Below are 21,253 nucleotides of genomic sequence, written 5' to 3' on the forward strand. Positions count from 1 at the left end.
AAATGCCAGGGAGAGCCACACACACGTTGTTAGATGGTCCTCGCGAGAAGCAGTGGTGGCCCTGGCTAAAGCGGTGATGTGGGAAGGGGAGAGATGAGCAGGTTTCCGAGATGTTTGGGAGGGGAGTTCAGAGCGATCGATCAACACAGGCCGAGACAGACCTGGGGTTTTTTCAGGTTGGGGCAGCTGCGGTGCCTTTTTTGGTTCGGCGGAGACGATCCCATTTCCTGGGACGGAGAACACGGGAAGAGAAATGGTTTTGCTGGAGGTGGGGACTTTTGGAGGCGTGAGTATGGGGTGCCCAGGGAACAGCTAAGCGGCAGTTCCCAGTAGACCCTTGTGCACGTCAGTCCGGAGCCCAGAGAGGTCTGGGCTGTCGGCACAGCCTGAGGAGCCTGAAGCACAGAGTTGATGCTCGAACTCCTGGGAGTGGATGAGACAGCCCGGGGAGGAAGGGCAGGATTGGAAGGGAAGGCAGCCAGGCGTGCCAACGTGTGAGGACCAAGGAGAGGAAGAGCAGCCTGAGAAGGGAGAGGCACCCAGAGTGGGGCCTGGAGCCAAAGGAGGGAGAAATCACCAGGCCCCAGATGCCCTCGAAAGGTCAGGCCAAGACACGCCTAAAAAGGTTTGGCCGTCAGGGACCTGGACAGAAGCAATTATTTTTTGCTTTTGCTAAATGAGGTACATTTAGCAACGTTGTTCTCCTATATTGTGGATTAAGAGGGGTGCCCCTCCTGGGTCAAGAAGAGCCTCTGTCACCACAGTCCAGTCTCAGCAGTGGGTAAAGGTGAACGCAAGTGCCCGAAGTTTGGAAGGCCCTGGTCTCACTCCCGGTACGGGAAGCGTGATACTTTCCCACCTGTAATAGCCTTGACCCTTTCAGTCACTGTGCCACCAGGTAGACATGACTGTAGACTGGAAATGTAGAAAGGAATTGTTGGATCTTAAGGGCTTATAATTAAATAGAACTAGAGTTGATGGCTTAGTGGTTGTTCTGTAGTCAGTCCCTGTGACGAGTGGCTGGAGAGGTTGGGAGTGGGAACAAGGCTGTGGCTGCGAACGGGGCTGGGAGGGGAGTCTGACAGCACTTCTGAATCCATAGCCAAGAACGTGGCTTCTATTGAAGCATAAGAGATGGGGAGGGATTTCTAGCTGTGACCCAACGGGATGAAAAACTGGGTTGTATCGTCTTGTCCTGGAGTTACCGTGACAGTGGTTGCGGGGCAGGGGGTGGTAATAAAAGGAACAAAGGCTCTGAGTCTGACCTCGCTTTGAATCCAGGGTTTATTGCACACTAGCCAGATAACCTTGGACAAGTGACATGGAACCTCTCTGAGCCTCAGATGATTCATTTGTGAAACACGGTTTATATGGCTATTGTCAAAGGTACATTCATGTGTGTGGAGCCCCTGGCACAAAAGAGATATTAAATAAATGGTCACTACTGCTATCCTTGTCATTTTATCATCATTATTGTCAACATTACGTTCATGTAGTTGTTACAGATTACAAAACACTTTCACATGTTCTCACTGAAGTAAAAACAGATTTCAGCTTAATTCGCTCCCACAGAATGAGGTTTTGCAACCTTCCTTTGTCATAGCGCTGGTAGTACCATGTCATCACCACATTGGTGTATCTGCCAACCCCGGTAGACTGTGAGCGCCTTAAACAGAGGGATCCTCTTATGGATGCCCAGTGCTAGATAGAGTAATCTAGTGGTTCCGTTTCCATGCATCGTGGATCCACGTAAGGAAGCACTTTCTCATGACCAGAGCCCTTCAGAAGTAGAGCAAGTGGCTTCAAGATGTGAGCTCTCCCCGACCCCCCACCAGGGGTATGTCAAGGGCCACCTGGCAGGGACATAGTTGAAATGTGGCTGAGCTGATTGGGAGGCTGGCTTAGAAGAGATGGTTCTTAAGCCCCTATTTATGTCCTATCAGTGCTTTAATTGGATGGAAGCAGTTCTGCTGTCCACTCAAGTTCATTCACAGGAGCATTTGCGGACTTCCCTGGTGGCGCAGTGGTTAAGAATCCATCTGCCAATGCAGGGGACACGGGATCAATCCCTGGTCTGGGATGATCCCACATGCCGCGGAGCAACTAAGCCCGTGCGCCACAACTACCGAGCCTGCCCTCTAGAGCCCATGCGCCACAACTGCTGAAGCTTGCGTGCTCTAGGGCCCACGTGCCGCAACTACTGAGCCCGCGTGCTGCAACTAAAGCCCCTGCGCCTAGAGCCTGTGCTCCGCAATAAGAGAAGCCCCCGCAATGAGAAGTCTGCGCACTGCAATGAAGAGTAGCACCCCTCACCTCAACTAGAGAAAGCCCACACGCAGCAACGAAGATCCCACGTGGCCAAGAAAATTAATTTAAAAAAAAAAAAAGAGAGAGAGAGAGAACATTTGCATGTCTTTAAGTTTGTGGGCCCTGTGCACAGTGAGCCAGACGTGGCCGGCCTTGAGGACTCTTCCCTTCCTGTGCTTCCCCAGCTCTTCAGAACTCACAGGACTCACCTTAACCCCAGGAGATGAATGTTTTTTAATGTAAAAAAATTTTCATAGTATAATTTTATGTGGAAGACAGTGCGTTTTTAAACATCAAATTGGTCCTGGATGTTTTGGCAGCATTTACTACATAACCTTTTGGATTTATATTTTCTCTTTCATAGAGTAAAAACTTCATTGCCACCACCTCAGGAGTTCTGCAAGTTCACATTATGTAAATATATGTAATAAAATATTTACTTAGGGTTTCCATAAAAAAGGTCCAAAGGAGAGAATAAGAGAGCTTCTCTTTGCTGGTTTTAGAGGCTCTTCTGGGAATTCTGAAATTTAAGCCTCTCAAATATGTTTGGATTGGCCCCCTTCATGTTTTATCTCCTGTAATGAACTCTTTGTCAGTTTGTCAATTTTGACTAAGGACAGAAAGTTCATGTGTAGTAACAACACGCAGACTGAATTTAAAATTATGGTTTATATCATGATGTAATAATCCTTCTCTTTTCCTTTAGTCAATATTTACCTGTTAGGCTAGTATATTATAATTCTGACTTCAAAAGAAGACACTTTATTTTACCTTCTCCAAGTGTTGCTTTTAGATACTTGTCATATCGAAATCGGGAGTTGTTGAGCTGTCTGAGACGCTTGGCCACATTCTCTTAGGGTTGAGTTCCTCGATCATTGCGGGGCAGGTTTCACTGCTCCCAGTGACCCAGCAACACAGCTGCGTGGCTCACATGGTGAGGGAGCTGAACTTTGAGGCACGCTGGTTTTCCTCAGCTTTCCAGACAGCCCTCTTCTCTGTGGGAAATCAGTCTGTCCTGTTATCCCATAGCAGCCAGTGTTTCTTAGATGGACTTGGGTTTTCCCTAATGTATTAGTGTTACAGCACTGGGCGGAAAAACCCGATGCTGCCCTGTAGGGGTATGAGACAGAGGAGAGTGGGGAATCTGAAATTCTTTTCCATCCCTGAACCTCTTATTTTAACCACCCCAAGTTTAAACATTTTTTCCATTTTAAAAACAGGGAAAGATCATCCCCCAGTGAAGAAGGAATAGGAGGACAATAAATGGCCACAAAATCTGAGGCTAAAATGTGAGATACCTTAAGACTGATTATCCAGGTAACCAGCGGAAAGAGTGGTGACGTGTCAGTAACTCCTCTGAGTCAACTTGGGAATCAGTCAGGGTTCTTTTAGTGAGAATTCAAGTTCAGCTGGATCCTGGAGTTCAAATGAGTTCATCATGATCCTCCCTTTCTTTCTTTCTTTCTTTTTTTTCTCCCTTTATTTCTTAGACCTATTATTTTCTACATTGGCATGATTATGTGGCAAAAATGTTTCCTTGGCAGCTCCAGACTTATTGTCTAGGGTCCTGGGAGAGAGACCCTCTTTTCTGAAGCACGTATCAATCCCTGAAAACAGGCTCAGAATAAACCTATTGATACTTGAGTCACATGCCTGTGCCTAGACCAATCACTATGAACAGGAATGGAGTATAGCGGAATTCCATCAAGCGCGTATTTAAATTATAAGCAAATTCATCTTTGTGCTCGTATCATCCGTGTGCTTCTGTCTTCCCATTATGCTTCCTCTCTGCCAACTATATGCCATTTCACATGTGTACTCTTTTCCACCTGCTGTCCATTATGTGCATTTGTGTGTGTGTGGATGTTTGTGTGTATATAATCACAGACACCGCATCTGATAGATGATTTATGGGATGTTCAAGAGGAAATCTTATATGCATAACCTAACCAGCCCCCAAGCCCACTTGAGGTACGATTCCACCAGCCTGAGTCATCTGACCATGTGTCTGGTAGAACTCATAGAGAAGACAGGGCCTGTTGAGAAAACAACTCCACCAGGAAGGGAAAGGGCAATTCTAAAATGGAAAAAGAGTAGGTCTTTTACCACAGTAGGCAAACAAATTGTTGATTTGTTCACTCAACAAACATTGAGTGCCTATGGTGCATCAGGCATTCTTCTAGGCACTGGGCCTGCAACAGCGGACTTGACACAAAAGGCCCTGCCTTACTGGAGCCTGCGCTGTAGGGGCAGACAGTAAACACACGAGCCAATAAAGATGTGCTGTGGTATCTGATAGTGAGGAAAGCTCTGAAGAGAAGACCACGAGAAGCATCTTTAGTTATGGATTAGGTGCTTTAACAGTATAGTTAAGGGAAACAGAGGGCAGAGAATCTCTTCTTGTCCTAGGATTCTCTTTCAGTTGACCCTTATAAGGTAAGAAGGATTTTGATGGGCAGGTCCTGATGTGATTATTACACCAAGTGTTAGAAAAAGCTTGAGCCAAGCAAGCATCTGAATGGGATGAGGTAAGATACGTTCTGGGAGTGGAAAGCAGTTTCCCATGACAGCTGCGTAGAGAGCGTGTGGAGGGTGAGCCGCGAGGCTGGCCAGGTGGACCGAGGCGAGCCCGCGCCAGGGCACGAGTGACCACGGGCTGAGGAGTGACATGCCCAGGCCCGTGGCTGCGGGACGGGTATTAGCCATAGTGTGGAGGGCTAGGCGGGAGGGGGTGGACTCAGGTAGGAAGGCCAGCCGTGGGGCTGTGGCCGGGAGAGACAGGAAGGTCAGTGCTTTCAGGGGCAGGGTCTGCAGGGTTTAGGCACTCATTCCTTCTAGTGAGCTGTAAGGATTTGTTCCTCATCCAAAATGAGTCTTCTTTTACAAGTCTACTGATGTTTACTCAAAGACAAGAAGCCTTTAGAAATGGTAAACGTTTGAAGAAATGGTTAATGGGGTAAATGATTAATGGGAGAAAAGTGGTTAATGGGACAAAAATCTCATCGTCTGTTGGCGTACAATGAGGAGAGTAAATATAGCGCCCACCGCAGTGGGGAGGTGGAGGTGGAGCCCCGGGCCAGCCTGAAAAGGGCAGCCTGTACTCCAAGCCCCGTGGCCTCTGGGAGGGACATGCCTTCTCGGGATGGATTCCCAGGAGCAATTGCCCTCGCCTTCCATTCCAGGCTGATCAACCTTCTTGTGCATCTACAGGCAACTTTGAAGTGGGAGTTCACATCGCTGACGTCAGTTACTTTGTTCCTGAGGGATCCAGTCTGGATAAAGTGGCTGCTGAGAGAGCTACAAGTGTCTACTTGGTTCAGAAGGTAAAAATCAGTTTCCAGTTTCTTGGATTGAAAGACGTGCTTCCATTTCATCATCTTCCTTTGTTTGCTTGTTTCTTTCTCCTTAAAAACATTCATGAGGGACGGCAATCTTGTCTGAACATCTTTTCTCACATCTAATAAGATCTTTAAAAAATGATTTTCCCTGGAAAAGTCTTTGCCCTCGGTTATTGTATGTTTTCGTGTTAGGCCCTTGTATGTCCAAGAGGAGCCAGACTGAGGCGTTCTCAAGGCAGGACACAGGTACTCATCTCAGGCCTTCAGACTGGCCCTGCCATGTAAGTAGCTCAGACAAGTGGTCAGCTTCAGAAAGAAACGAGGAACTTCCAAACTGTTGCCCCAAAGTGGGGCCCAGCAAACTCGGCCCACACCAGTCCCCGTTTTTATAAAGTCTTGTTGCCATACAGTCACACCCATTCATTTACGTAATGTCCGAGGTGACGTCACACTACCGTAGGAGAATGGAATGAAAATTTACTAGTGGCCTTTTAAGAAAAAGTTTTGAACTCTGGTGTAAAGGGTGGGGGTGCTGATCTGCTCTTGACCTGCCCTTTACAGGATAACCTGGTACATCCCAGAGATGCAGAAGCAAAGGGAGCCACGTCTGGACTTTTCCTCTCAGTCCTGATGTTGCCTCTCTTGGTAGGTCCCCGAGTCTCTCGAGACCTCCTTTGACAAGGACTTAATGATGAGCGCCAGGCGTCTGCCAGGCGCTGCCCTAGGCCTGGTGGCGAATGAAAGACCGCACCCGAGTTATTCCCCCACTAGAGCCCATGAATTCTTCTCCAGGCGCTGCCCTAGGCCTGGTGGCGAATGAAAGACCGCACCCGAGTTATTCCCCCACTAGAGCCCGTGAATTCTTCTCCAGGCTTCCTCCCCCATTTGACAGTCTGTTCATCTGCTATTTGGCTCATCTTACGTCACTGACTATATCATGACTGTCACCTCCTAACTTCCTTGAATCCAGTGATCCAGTTTTGGATTGCTACATACACTGGCTTGACCTTCCCTCCTCCCATGCCCTTGGACATGACTTCTGATGTTTGCACTTTGACTGCACTTAGGTGAGGGGTATCTCCCCTCCATCTACCCACATATCCCATGGCCTTCTGGCAGCTGGGAGCCCTTTACCTGGCCCTGTCTCTCAGGGGCGAGAAAGCAGCCCAGGTGCCAAACCTGCTCCATTCTGGGAACTTCCAAATGTCATCACCTAGAGAAAGGAGACAGCTACCCAGTCTCCCTCCACTGCCAGCACGCCTGTGTGCCCACACAGCTAGCAGAAGAAAAGCCAGGCTCTGCGCGCTGCCCTCACTCGCAGCATGTCCTGGGAGGCCACTGTACTTTGGGGTCCTCCCTCTCTAACTCTTGGGAAAACTCAGCCTACCGCCTGCTCCAGATGGAAGTATCTTGTGGGGTGCCAGGCTGTAGGTTTGAGAACACCAGCAGCATAGGGGGATCCCGGAGAGGCCCTGGAGAGGCAGTTCTCTGAGCCCCTGACCTTTATGGACCTGCAGATCTCGGCACAGCATTGAGACCCATCTGCAGGACAGCGTTCCCCTGCTCTTAGTTATCGCCGACCTCTCTTCACTACCACCCCTTCAAAACAAGGGCTTGGGAAACTCATGCTCCTGAACGCACGAGCCCCTGCTTCCTGCTGTTTTCCGTTATGCACCGGCCCCTTTGTGGACGTGCTGTCTAGACCCTGGCAAGCAGGCCACTGGGGGCGGGGGGGTCTGTGTGCTGCTCACTCTGAAAATGCCCCACCCCTAGAGTCCCAGGAACCTGACGCCATGCTTTTATCATGACTGGGCCATGGCCGTAGGGGAAGACTAGTGTCATCTTGGCAGTGCTAAGGGTGGTAGCAGATTTTTTTAAGAGGCAGTGTTCTCCTGGGTTCTGTTTATTTTTCCTAGCTAGACATCTGAAAATGGTCACTGACTACTTCACATCGGCTCTCCTGGATGACCCTGTGACACCACTGCCATACCTACCACCTCCCCATCACATCATTTCCTGGAACGTACCATCTGCCAGGGTCTATTCAGACACAAAGACAGAGGAACCATATTCCAAATGCATGACTGGCCTGGGGCCCAAGGCTTGCAAGTTCACCCAGCTATTACAGTATAATTTCGTTCCAAGTCTGAAACCAAGGCTCTCTACAAATAGAGGCATCACCTTGTGTCAAGGGTTTCTTAGCCTCTCCCTCTTGCCTGTGGAGCCCACTTCTGCCAGCACTACCACAGCTTCAACACGGCCATCATTTAAGGTTTTCACCCATTCCATAAACCCAAGACCTTCTGTTGCTGTGCTCTGAGGCACAATATCAGGACTCCTGGCACCTCAGCCATACCTGGTGGCATGTGTGACATGTGGAAGATGGACTTCCATACGTACCTCTGCCAGGTCCAGCAGACCATGTCATTTGGCCTTGGAGTGGCCCAGCCGTCCGTTAGTAAAATAAAAGCACAGAATCTTTACTGAACAGAAGGGTTGCTGCACAGTTGAATCATCATTCATTTCCCCAACCCTGCCTTGTACAGATCCATTACTCTCCCACTTACATACATGGTCCTGGACCACTTACACCAGCAGTCTTCATGCCAGCCTCAGGAGGGGTATGTTCTAGAATCCCTGGACTCCATTTCCAGGAAAGTGCCTATGAGGTGCCCACAAAGGTGTTGGCAGTTCTAGAACAAAAGTCTTCCAGGACAGTCCAAAAGTTCCTAGGATTTCTAGCATTTACCAAGTTCCTCTCCCTTTTCCAACCTGTCCACCGCAATAACTAACCTCTCAGAAGGGAAGAGACAGAAATTAACTCAAAACAAATCACAGATCTCAATGTGAAATGTAAACTGTAAAACTCCTAGAAGATAACATTGGAGAAACTTTTGATGCCCTTGGTTTGGCAATGACTATTTATTTATTTATTTATTTAACGTTTACTTATTTTTGGCTGCGTTGGGTTTTCATTGCAGCACGCAGGCTTTCTCTAGTTGTGGCGAGCGGGGGCTACTCTTATTTGTGGTGTGTGGGCTTCTCATTGCAGTGGCTTCTCGTTGCAGAGCACGGGCTCTAGGTGTGAGGGCTTCAGTAGTTGTAGCACACGGGCTCTAGGGTGGGCGAGCTTCAGTAGTTGTGGTGCGTGGGCTCAGTAGTTGTGGCGCATGGGCTTAGTTGCTCCACGGCATGTGGGATCTTCCCAGACCAGGGATCGAACCCGTGTCCCCTCCATTGGCAGGCGATTCTTAACCACTGCACCACCAGGGAAGTCCAGCAATGACCTTTTAGATACAACACCAAAGGCACAATCTATGAAAGAAAGAATTGATAAGCTGGACTTAATTAAAATTAAAAATTTATGCTCTGCAAAAGACACTATCAAGAGAATGAAAAGATAAGCCATAGACTTGGAGGAAATTTGCAAAAGACACATCTGATAAAGGACTATTAGCCAAAATATACAGAGTACTCTTAAAATTCAACAATAAGAAAATGAACAACCCATTTAAGAATAGGCAAAAGGGGCTTCCCTGGTGGCGCAGTGGTTGAGAATCCGCCTGCCAATGCAGGGGACGCGGGTTCGCGCCCTGGTCTGGGAAGATCCCACGTGCCACGGAGCAACTGGGCCCGTGAGCCACAATTACTGAGCCTGTGTGTCTGGAGCCTGTGCTCTGCAACGAGAGACCGCGATAGTGAGAGGCCCGTGCACGGGATGAAAAGTGGCCCCCGCTTGCCACAACTAAAGAAAGCCGTCTCGCAGAAACAAAGACCCAACACAGCCAAAAATAAATAAATAATTAAAAAAAAAAAAAGAATAGGCAAAAGACCTTAATAGATATTTCACCAAAGAAGGTGTACAGATGGCAAATAAACATATGCAAAGATGCTCCACATCGTATGTCATTAGAGGAATGTAAACTAAAATAGTAATGATGCTACTACACTCCTATTAGACTGACTAAAGTCCAGAACACTGACAACACCAAATGCTGGCAAAGATGTGGAGCAACAGGAACGCATTCATTGCTTATGACAATGCAAAATGGTATAGCCGGTTTGGAAGAGAGTTTGGCAGTTTCTTATAAAACTAAACATATTTTTACCATATGATCTAGTAATTGCACTCTTTGTTTTTACCCAAAGGAGTTCAAAATGTATGTCCATGCAAAAATCTGCACATGGGTGTTTATAGGAGCTTTATTCTTATTTTCTAAAATTTGGAAGCAACCTCCAAAATGTCCATCAGTAGGTGAATGGATAAACTGTGGTACATCCAAACAATGGAATATTATTTGGCACTAAAAAGAAACCAACTATCAAACCATGAAAAGACATGGTTCCTCAATAGGAACCTTAAATATAAATTACTAAGTGAAAGAAGCCAATCTTCAAAGGCTACATACTGTAAGATCCCAACTATATGACTTTCTAGAAAAGTGAAAATTATGAAGGCAGTGAAAAGATCAGCAACTGCCAGGGACTCACAGAGAGGGAGGGATGAGTAAGTAGAGCACAGAGGATTTTTAGGAAGTGAAGCTACTCTGTATGATACTATAATGGTAGATACTTCTCATTATATACATTTGTCCAAATTCATAGAACGTAAAACACCACGAATGACCCCTAATGTACACTATGGACTTTGGGCGATAATGATATGTCAGTGCAGATTCATTAGTTATAACAAATGGACCAGTCTGGTAGGAATGTTGATAATGGGACTGTGCATGGGGGTGAGGGGGGGGGGATATGGGAAATCTCTGTAACTTCTGCTCAACTTTGCTGTGAACCTAAAACTGCTCTAAAAAAATAAAGAGGTTTTTTTTTTTTTTTTTTTAAATTTTAAAGGCAGGGGGAGAATGGGACTCTTCTAGGCCTTGACTGCAGCCATGTCCTTTAGGGGCTGGAGATCCTGTGGCCTGTGGCCCACATTTGGCTCCGCCATCTTGGTCAGCCAGTGGTTGACAGTGATGTCTTCAGCCCCATGGTGGAGGTTGTCCGGTCTGGAAGCCTCTACTCCCTCTCCAGAGAGTGCTGGCTCTGATGTGCATTGTCCCAAACGGGAGCCAGAGCTATCATCTGTTCAATCCGGTGGAGGCCCTCCCTAGGGAAACCTAGCACCTCTTCTCGCCTGCCCCACAACAGTACTTTCTGGACCACTGCAGCCGAGAACATGTAATCAGAACCCTAGAGCTCCACCTGCTCCACGAGAATTGGACACCTGCTTTCTTCAGGGGTTCAGCTTTGCCTGCCGTTTATACCGGGTGCTCAGAACCACCGTGTCGGTGTTTTCGGCCATTCCAGAAATGAGAATACAGAAGGAGAGGGAGATGGAGTTGATTATTAAGCTGTGAAATTCTGGGTCAGAAGCTGCATGATCACCCAAACCCAGTTATAATTAATAGGGTGTTACCATTGATAGGTGACCTCTGTGCACAGTGTTACCTGAAAGATCCAGAACTTTCAGTCATCTCTCAGTAAGAATGGGAAGCTTTATCCTCATCTGAGCAGGGCATGTTCTACCCCAATGACTTAGCTTGTTTCAGAGCAACTATGCCCCTATCTGGCCTCTGTGACCTGTTCAAACCTTAATGCTGTGTGAAGAACTTCTGTTTGACCCCCATCCCTCACGGTGTCTACGACACCTGTGCCCAAGCTGTGGGCAGATATACGTGGCTTAAGGGAATGCAGCACAAACGTGTTACCCACACGTATGACTGCACATCTGCACATGAGGCTTCCTCCCTAACCTCCCCTCCCATGGCCATGAAGCTGGAGCCATCACCTTTCCATTGTTATCCATACGGACAGTGCTGGCCTTTAGTTTGTGTTTATATTTTTGCAGGGCCTGTTCAACATTTTTCAAGCTCACATCCACCTAACCTTCACTCACAACCAGACAAGACCTGTTAACCTGGGACTAGAAGAATTATTGTTACTGTTACACCCCTTTTTACTGATGGCATTCCTTGTCCACAGTTGTCTCCACTCATTTGTTTAATATCCTCATTCGTAGTAACTGTAGCCTCAACTTCTGAGCTTCCCCAGCATGGCGTAGCCAGCGAGTACCTAAGGAACCATGAGTTACTTAGGAGGATCTTGCATTTCTGATAGGCCAAGAATGGGAATAAGGAATATGTCAGTCAAGCCTGGGTCTCATAAGGCATTCGTATGGAAGAGGCTGTCTGACTCTCCTCTTCAGTACACACAAGCCATCTGTTAGTACCGGTACTCTGGGTCTTTGGAAGTGCCGACGGTCATTGAATCCCTGGCCTGCCAGCTTCACCCCCCTCTCAGTGGCTTCCTGCCAACTATGTCTGCTCCTCCACACTGTATCCACCTCACCAACACTTGATGGACAGCCCGAGGCAGGGAGCCCAAGTATCTTCTAGCATGTGATGCCTGGGAATGTCACAACTAATTGGCATTTACTCTACTAGGAAAGGTGTGAGAAAGAGAACCCAGCTCCCACCTCAGAAATCTGCACAACCCACAGGATAGCTAAAATAAAGACATTTAGGGACTTCCCTGGTGGTCCAGTGGTTAAGACTCCGTGCTCCCAATGCAGGGGACCTGGGTTCAATCACTGGTCAGGGAAGCAGATCCCATATGCCATGACTCAAACCAAACCAAACCAAAACAAAAAGATCCCGCATGCTGCAACTAAAAGATCCTGCATGCTGCAGCTAAAGATCCCACACGCCGCAACTAAAAAAAAAAAAAAAAAAAAAAAATCTCACATGCGGCAACGAAGGTCCCGTGTGCCGCAACTAAGACCCAGCACAAACAAACAAACAAATATTTTTTTTAAAAAAAGACAGATAACACCAAGTATCCATGAGGATGTGGAGTGGGAACTCTCACTGCTGCGGGGAAGGCAAATTGGTACAACCACTTTGGAAAACTGTTTGATAGTGTTGTGGACTGAATGCTTGTGTCCCCCTCAAATTCATATCTTGAAATCCTAACTCCTAATGTGATGATCTTAGGAGGCAGGGCCTTTGGGAGGTGATTAGGTCAAGGGTGGAGCCCTCATGAATGGGATTAGTGCCCATATAAAAGAGACCCCAGAGAGCATTCTCATCACCATGTGAGGACACTGCAGGAAGGCGCCATCTGTGAACCAGGAAACGGGCCCTCTCTAGACACTGAATCTGCCATCACCTCCATCTTGGATTTCCAAGCCCCAGAACAGTGAGAAATGTGTGTTGTTTAAACCACCCAGTCTGTGATAGTTTTTTTTTTTTTTTTTTTTGCGTTATGCAGGCCTCTCACTGTTGTGGCCTTTCCCGTAGCGGAGCACAGGCTCCGGACGCGCAGGCTCAGCAGCCATGGCTCACGGGCCCAGCCGCTCCGCGGCATGTGGGATCTTCCCGGACTGGGGCACGAACCCATGTCCCCTGCATCGGCAGGCGGACTCTCAACCACTGCGCCACCAGGGAAGCCCTGTGATAGTTTTATTATAGCAGTCTGAACATAGTAAGACAGGCAGTATCCTTTAAAGTTGAATGTATGTACACACTTTGTGGCCCAGCAGTTCTGCTGCTGAGTATATACCTAACAGAAATGCATGCATGTGTTACAAAAAGAATGTGTAAGAATGTTCATAGCAACACTATGCAAAGTAGCCAAAAAACTAGAAGCTATTCAATACCGTCAGCTATAGAATGAACAAATAATTTGTGGTATGTTCACTCGGTGGGATGCAATACAACAACGAGAACGAACAAATGACAGTTCCACACACAAACATAATGGTGAAGGAAACCAGACGCAAGAGTAAACACTGTATGAGTCCATTCATATAAAGTTCCCAAACAAGCAAAGCTAGAAGTCAGGATAGTGACTACCCTTGGGGGAAAAGGGCCCATCTGGTAGGGGAACTTCTAATGATCCTTGATCTGGGCACTGGTGACACCAGTGTTCAGTTTGTGAAAGTGCATCAAGCTTTTCCTTTACGACGTGTGTGTGTGTGTGTGTGTGTGTGTGTGTGTGTGTGTGTGTGTGTGTGTAATACTTAAATTAAAATGTTTTTATTTTGAAGCTTTTTGGGGAGTGACTTTTACTCCACTCTGGCTCCTTTTAGTATATATAACCAGCCTAATCAGGCAAAGGAGCCACATCAAAATCCAGGCACCTCACTCATAGCTTGGCCCTCCAGAGAGCACAGCTCTGATATTTGTACACTGACTACACTTTATATAACCTCAGGTTGGAGACATCCCATCCACAGCTCCTGCCCCCAAACGCAGTTGGCTAAATCCAGCCTTTGGCCCAGGGCCTCTTAGGGAAGGGGGCTAAGACTTTAAAATCCCTTTTATCTACAAAAACTATAACGTTATAATGGAAAGAGCAATAGAAGTAGCAATCAGACCACCTAACGTGAACAAATGTGAAGCGTTCTCCCCGTATGGATTCAAATATTTAAGAAATTTCGGCACAGTTCGAGGTTTTTCTTCAGAGCAGGTGGCTTTCTCTTCTCTAGCTCCACACTCTCCTTTTATAGCCAGGAATTACGTTTCAAACTCAGAAAATGAGAAAAATAAAATTGGGCTAAATAACTAAGCCTGTTTCCTTTGCTCTTCTCTTTCCTTTGGTTGTGTGCTTGTCATAGTTCTAGAATTTCTCTCTGGGGATGCAGAGTTGGGACTCTTCTCTTAAGCTCTGGAAATGGGGAGCCGAGTGGAGGAAGGGCCCCTCGGCTCCGAGCGGCCACAGGCTCCCGCCGCCCGGCACTGCCCCCGGCCTGGCACGAGTGAAGGGCGCCAGCACACAGCCTTGGGCAGCAGCAGCTGTGCGTTCGGATTCCTTGGAACCGCTACTCTGACCTTTCTTCCTACTCCTTTGTGTTTCTTAAAGGACAGTGTCCAGGAACTTTTCTGCTGTTTTCACTTTCCTTTGCCTGTAAAAGTCTTCTTGAAAGCTGGATGAGCTGCTTTCCCCTCCTCCAGGTTCTCTCTCTCTCTCTCTCTCTCTCTCTCTCTCTCTCTCTCTCTCTCTCTCTCTCTCTCTCTCTCTCTCTCTCTCTCTCGGGGGAATCATTTCTCCCAACTTCATCAGACGAGGGAGGGTGTGTGTGTGTTGGGGGATGGGGGTGGGGATGCCGGTTGATTTCCCATCTCCAGGGAATGCGGCACTGCTTTCTTTTCATTCAGTGTCACTGACCTCTAAGTATCTGATGTCAGAATTACAGTCTAAGCTGGATTGGGGAAATTATCCCGTAGATTAGTACAGTATATACAGTGAAACAGATCTTGGGTCCAAATACCATCTTACCGTCCAAATATAATCATACTGTCTCTTAAGTGAAATGCTTTTTGTTGGGATTTTACTCAAACTAATATGTATTTGGTTACTCTTATTAACAATAGGGTGTACTCAGGAGAAAAGATACATTTATATATTGTCCATTTAAATCCTGTGGAAAAGCACTCTTTCTTTTTGACAAAAGGTAGATAGCTATCAGGATAGGGGACAGCTGTCTGCCCGAATTTAGGCCTGTCCTCAGAAGGACACGACATCTAGCCAGTTAATATTTCCAAGCTGTCTTCTCCGAGAGGAAAATCCAATGTAATTGTTAAATTTAAGGTAATTAAAAAAAAATAAGTGAATAAGTTTTAAAAGTAAGAGAAAACCTAAACAGCTGAATCCTAAACCTAAATTTTCTGCCTGTTGGCCCAAGCACTCGTGTTATTTTAGGTGTGAAACGGCTCAAATGAAAGTCTGCCCATAAATCTCTACGATGTTTTATCTGTACTGCTTTATAATAGAGATCAAAGATTGGGGTTGGAAGCCCGTCCTGATGTGGAGTCCAGAGAGTTTTAAGATGTTCCTTTATGACCCCAGCATGTTGTCAGAGTGTTGATGGTTTGTTAATGTCAAACTGTGTAGCAAAGAGTTGATCAAATTTGGAATTCGTGGAAGGGTTGATACGAAAAAGAAAACTCTTTAAACAGAGATGTGGGCCGGCAGATGGGTTATCTCCTTCCTTTAAGTTGTTTCAGCATCTGAGTGGGGAGCTAGCCGAGTGTGCCTTATTGTTAAAACCTCAGAGTCCTCGGAGACCAGGAGCCAAACTCCCCGAGGCCTCCGGCTCTGACGGCCAGTGGGCGCTGAGGGTGTGAGGGAGGTCTGGGAGCCAGCAAAGACCTGGGCAGGAAAGGGCAGGAGGGGCCCCGGCAGCCCCTCCTGGCACTAGAGAACCCCCAGTGGGTTGTTGGCGTCTGGCCCCCTTGAGCTGTTACAGCCCCCATGTCGCTGATAGTCCGTCGTGTTCCTTTTTGCCTAGATAATTGATCTCTCCCCCCTCTGTGGCCCTTTCCGCTGGTCACAGGGCTGTCCTGGCTAACCTGTTGCTGAACTTGGCCAGCGCGCCCGCTGTGGCTTTAGCAGATGTTTCTACTCTCTGAGGCTAACATAAGATTTTAGTGCTGTTGGTACCCCCACCCAGCTGCCTTGGGCAACTTACCTAAGTGATCGGTTTCTCCCAGTTCTCCTAAGCTGGAATCCAGAATGCTTAGACAGTCAGTGTCCTATCATCAGTGTCTTTTTTTCCCATGACCAGCTTTTAAGCTCTCTGCTCACCCAACTTTGATTCTGGCCCTGAAACATGCATAAGAAGACTTAGCACCCTTTAAGCCCCTTTCCTTTTCTGCTACCTAAAGTGCTACCGGGCTTCATCCAGTTAGCATTTATTGAGTACCGGCTGTGTGCCAGGTACCTGGTCTATAAAGATGAGAGAGGTGCTGATCTTGCCCTGGAGAAGTCAGGGGAGGCGGGCATGTAACAATTACTATCCACTGGCCTATTTGTGGTTACAGAAGTGCTCCGGGGTGAGGACGTATCACAGAGGAGAGAGAAGTTGTATCTGCCTGGATTGGTGGTGGAAGAGGAGCTTCTGCAAGAGCCAGGAAGCCTTCACAAAGCAATTGATTTCTGAGCAGTGTTTCAAATTTTGAGTAGAAAATTTCTAGGTAAACAAAAGTAGGTGGAGAGGACATTCCAGGCAGAGGCTAGAAAAAGCATGGAACGTCCAGGGAACCGTATGTAGTCTGGAATTGCTGGGGTCTGAGCTCCAGGGGGAGCCAAGAGATGAAGTTGCAAAGAGAGGCCTGGGGTGGCAGGCTAAGGAGCTTGGGTTTCATCTTGAGGTCAAGTAGAGAAGTGACATCACGTTCTTTGACTAAGATGGAAAATCATCTTAGCAACTGTGTGGTTGAAGAATAGTGAGGCCAGAGGTAGGAAAATTGTTATCAGTGTCAGGGCCCTTTCCCTCAGTCATGGCCCCTTGAGGCTTTGAGTAACCACCCCAAAACAGACAGGGACCTTTGCTCATGGAATCTTAGGAGAGTAGACCAATATGGTGGTGTCCAGCTGGAGACCCCAGGAGGACTAGAGTAATAGATGTCTTCAGCCTGGGGCCAGAATGGACATCCTGAACAAGGAGCATTCACATTCGCCCCCAGATTGCATCCCCTCCCAATCTAGCAATCCATATCGCATGACAAAGCACAGGGCTCGGCACCTGGGAGAGGTTAGCTTCCCCCTGGTATCTCTGCTGTCTCCTTGGAGATGGGGTCTGCAGGCCCTCTGCCGACTTCCTCTTGAGGACCCCTTGGCCTTATTGAAGATGTTTGGGCCTTTCCTCATTAACAGGACAAGCAAAAAATCAAATTACTGAATTCAGCTCATCAAATATTGGGGAAGATAAAGGCAACGTGTCCTAATATAAATGGGATTGCAGATCGTCATTGGGTGGAATTTAGTAAGAAGATGCAAAAGTCTGCAGAATAATGAGGAAATCTTAACCAGAGTGATTTCAGCTCTAGAACTGTGCTGCTGGTTTAGGAGACTTAGGATGTATCGCAAGAGAGACGAAGGTGTCCACACTTGAACTGTGGAAGAGGGAGAGGAAAAGACTCATTTGAGAGATTTCGAATGCAGAACCTACAGGACTGGGGAACGGATGGGGTGTAGCAGGGAGGGGAGTGAGTGATCCTCACACGGTGGTCAGGTGATCTTCTCCCATCACAGCTCAGCCACGACTTGCAAAAGCAGGAAAGGCAGATTGTAAGAGTGACTGTGGGGTATGCAGCGTTGGAAGCGAGGGGGTTTGAGAACTTGGAAGGAACTCTCCACGTGGTCCACACCGAGTAGTGAAGCTGAGTGGGGGCCAGAAAAGCCAGGACCGGGGAGAGCTATCCGGGGGTTGCTGGTGATGGCCAGCAGTTTCTCAACTGCCGGAGAGACCTTGCTTCTCTTTTCCAGTTATACACTGTGTTCTGCACTTAGGACCCTGCCTCAGAGTCTCTCCAGGTACCGTGGCAGATCTCACGTAGCCGACGAGGGTGCGGGGACCACTATGCTGTTGTCTAGGTGGGTCTCCCTGAAATAACAGAGCTTGTATTTGAGGAAGCAGCTTACGGAGAGTGGCTGTTTGTCTCTCCAGTCCCCCTCCCATGGGGATCCCTGGTGTGCTGTGGACTTGACACAAGTGCCACGTGTCATGGGGCACAGTCCCAGTGACACGGGCAGAAGTCAGGCCCAATTCATGAGAGGCCCTGACGCGCCAAACCACAAGTGTAATTGTAACAGCTTCACTCCTTTTCTTTTGAGAAATAACCGTCTATTTACAAAGCTAATATGGACATAAAGATAAAGACTGTTTTCTCGGAATTCCATCTGAATCCTGCCCCAAGATCTAGTGAATGATTATTAAAAGGAATGCCCTTTAAAAATTAGGCATAATTATACTACCCCAAAAGTTTTTTTTTTTTTTTTTTTTTTTTTTTTGCGGTATGCGGGCCTCTCACTGTTGTGGCCTCTCCCGTTGCGGAGCACAGGCTCCGGACACGCAGGCCTAGCGGCCATGGCTCACGGGCTTAGTTGCTCCGCGGCATGTGGGATCTTCCCGGACCACGGCACGAACCCGTGTCTCCTGCATCGGCAGGCGGATTCTCAACCACTGCGCCACCAGGGAAGCCCTACCCCAAAAGTTTTAACGTTTAGCTTTTTCATGAGCACTTGGGTTCTTTGGCATCTGACCATTGCAGTGTGAATATTAAAATGTTTCCTTCTGTGTGAGACACAGGATATCAAGCAATGTTTATAACCTGGGTAGCAGCTGAGTGTACCAATAGTTTTAGGAGAGAATAGCCAAAACAGTTTATCTTGTACTTAAAATACTAGCTGCCTGTGAAATTCTTATGTAAAGATGTTTAAATAGGAGTCTACCATGTATCAATATTTCATAAAATGTTTTATGCGATGGAATAAACAGTAAACATAGAAAAAATAGGTGATTTGTATTCTGGGTGAAAGTCAGTCATTCGTTTGTAAACTTGAAGTGCCTGCTGTGTGTCAAGTGCTGGATAGAGAGAAACAGTCCTCATTCCTGAAGATTCCATGGTCTAGTGGAGAAGAGAGGCACTTAAAGAAGCAATTGGGGCGAGTGTAAGAGCTGTAGAAGCTCCTAAATGAGAGAGCAGGGAGGATGCAGTGAGTGACTGTTTAGGACTTGACTGTCAAGTCCTTTTTGAAAGAACAGGGGCCCTGGGGAGGAAGTATACAAAACACAGTGAGTGCTCCACCCAGGGGAGTCTGGGTGTTTCAGAGATGCTGATTAGCTGAATCTTAAACGATGTACAAAGTTGGCAAAACATCCAGAAAGGTGCTCCAGAAAGAGAGAACAACGTGCGCAAGCTGGAGCAGCAGGCGGTCCTGGGTGGCTCTGGTCACTGCGGGGGGTGGGGGGCAGGGCAAAGGCTGAAGGGGACCAAAGTCTGAGCCAGGGGACCAAAGGACCTGGCAGGCCATGGGGTGGCCGGGGAGCTGACTTCTATTGAGCAGCTTCAGTATTGCTTTACTAATAAGAGATCCAAGACTCAGAGAATTAATACTAGGTTCCCCAAGTTGCACAGGAAATTGTGGGCCCAGGATTAGCCCCCACAGTCTGTCTGGCTTCAAAGCCTTTGCTGTTTTTCCTGAGATGTACTGCTGATGAGTCTGGGCCCCACCCTTTTGGTTAATGGTCTTGAGACTTTTTTTTTTCTTTTTTTTTTTTTTTAGTGGTAAAGGCCTTTTTTGCAAATAAAATCTTAACCCCAAACTCCAATATGTAAAAATAGATCAGGTTGTATTTCATTAACATGAAGGTCTTCCATATTTAAATGTATAACAGTTATGAGATTAAGTAATGAGAACAGGGGCTTTCTTTTTAATAAGCTCTTTCACTTTAAAATAAATTTAAATTTACAGAAAAGTTGCAAAGATAGTACAGAGAGGTCCCATATACCACACACCCAGCTCCCCGCCCTTGCTAACTTCTTGCATTACCATGGTACATTTGTCATAACTAAGAAGTTGACATTGGAACATTGCTATTAACCAAATCCATACTTTATTTGGATTTCACCAGTTTTTCCACCAATTTTCTTTCTGTTCCAGGGTTGAGTCCAGGGTACCACATTGCATTTAGTTGCAATGACTTTCTTTGCACAAACACTAAAACGTGAAGTCGCGAAATAGTTACATTCTCAGATGTTCAGCTTTATGATTGAAAATAAGATACTGCCTTGAACCCTTAGAAGAAATACTAACTATCTGTAAAAAAAACAAAAACAAAAAAAGGTACTAAGCCCTGGACTACAGGCATGCAAAGCAAGAGCAACCTGCTACCGAAATGCAGTTGGTATAATTATCTGACAATGCAGCCCAGAGAAGAATCCCCCAATACACACCCAGCAAACTCAATTTATTCTGTCTTATTCAGCTTGGGCTGTCGTACAATATACCAAAGACTGGGCAGTTTAAATAGCAGACATTTATTTTTTTTTTGTTCACAGTTCTGGAGGCTAGAAGTCCCAGATGAAGGTGCTGGCCAATTCAGTTCCTAGTGAGGACTGTCTTCCTGGCATGTAGAGGGCTGTGTCCTCACGTGACCTTTATTCTGTGTGTGTGCAGGGCAGGGAGGGGGGAGTTATCTCTCTGTTTATCCGATCAGGGCCACACCCTTATGACGTCATTTAACCTTAATTACCACCCAAAGACCCCACCTCCAAATACAGTCACATTGAGGGTTAGGGCTTCAACGTAGGAATTTGGGGGGTGGGGGAGGGACAGAGTTCAGTCCATAGCCTAGTCCAAAGGCTGAAATAATGTGAAATCTTTACAGTTCAATCATGGTATTAAAATTTTCTCCATTTCATACAGTATGTTTATGCAGGTAAATATGTATTACTTTGTAAAACACTTGATACATGCAAGAAAATGTTAAATATTTAGATCCCATTTGAATACTCATGAAATAAGTTAACAGAGAATATAGTGTCATCTGAACAAACAATGCAAAAGCAATGGCAAGAAAAATTTTTCAAGAGTGGTTGCCTTATAAAAGCTGTTACCAGACGTCTTCAGGTAGTCATTAGGTTTTACACACAAAAGATACAGCATCCTTCAGAATAATGCCAAGCAATGCCATATAATTATTAGCTGTTTGTTACTGGTCCGGACTCTGAGTTCTAGAATTTACTTTTCCATACCAAAGGTTATTTACTGTACTGAAACAGAATACAAGTCCAGATACCTCACACGGAGTAGGACAC

General features: G+C 46.8%; 1 protein-coding gene across 4 annotated transcripts in view; it reads left to right on the top strand.

Moving 5' to 3' along the window:
- Window positions 1–21,253, top strand: part of DIS3L2 (DIS3 like 3'-5' exoribonuclease 2) — a 361,464-nt gene that overhangs the window by 243,081 nt on the left and 97,130 nt on the right. For all 4 annotated transcript variants that reach the window (XM_067027175.1, XM_059053623.2, XM_067027176.1 and 1 more), the window contains exon 11: window positions 5,518–5,630. In XM_067027175.1, coding sequence (XP_066883276.1) covers window positions 5,518–5,630 — 113 coding nt within the window. The remainder of the gene's footprint in view (window positions 1–5,517; window positions 5,631–21,253) is intronic.

The sequence above is a fragment of the Kogia breviceps genome, chromosome 2 (assembly GCF_026419965.1).
Source record: "Kogia breviceps isolate mKogBre1 chromosome 2, mKogBre1 haplotype 1, whole genome shotgun sequence".
Classification (NCBI taxonomy): domain Eukaryota; kingdom Metazoa; phylum Chordata; class Mammalia; order Artiodactyla; family Physeteridae; genus Kogia; species Kogia breviceps.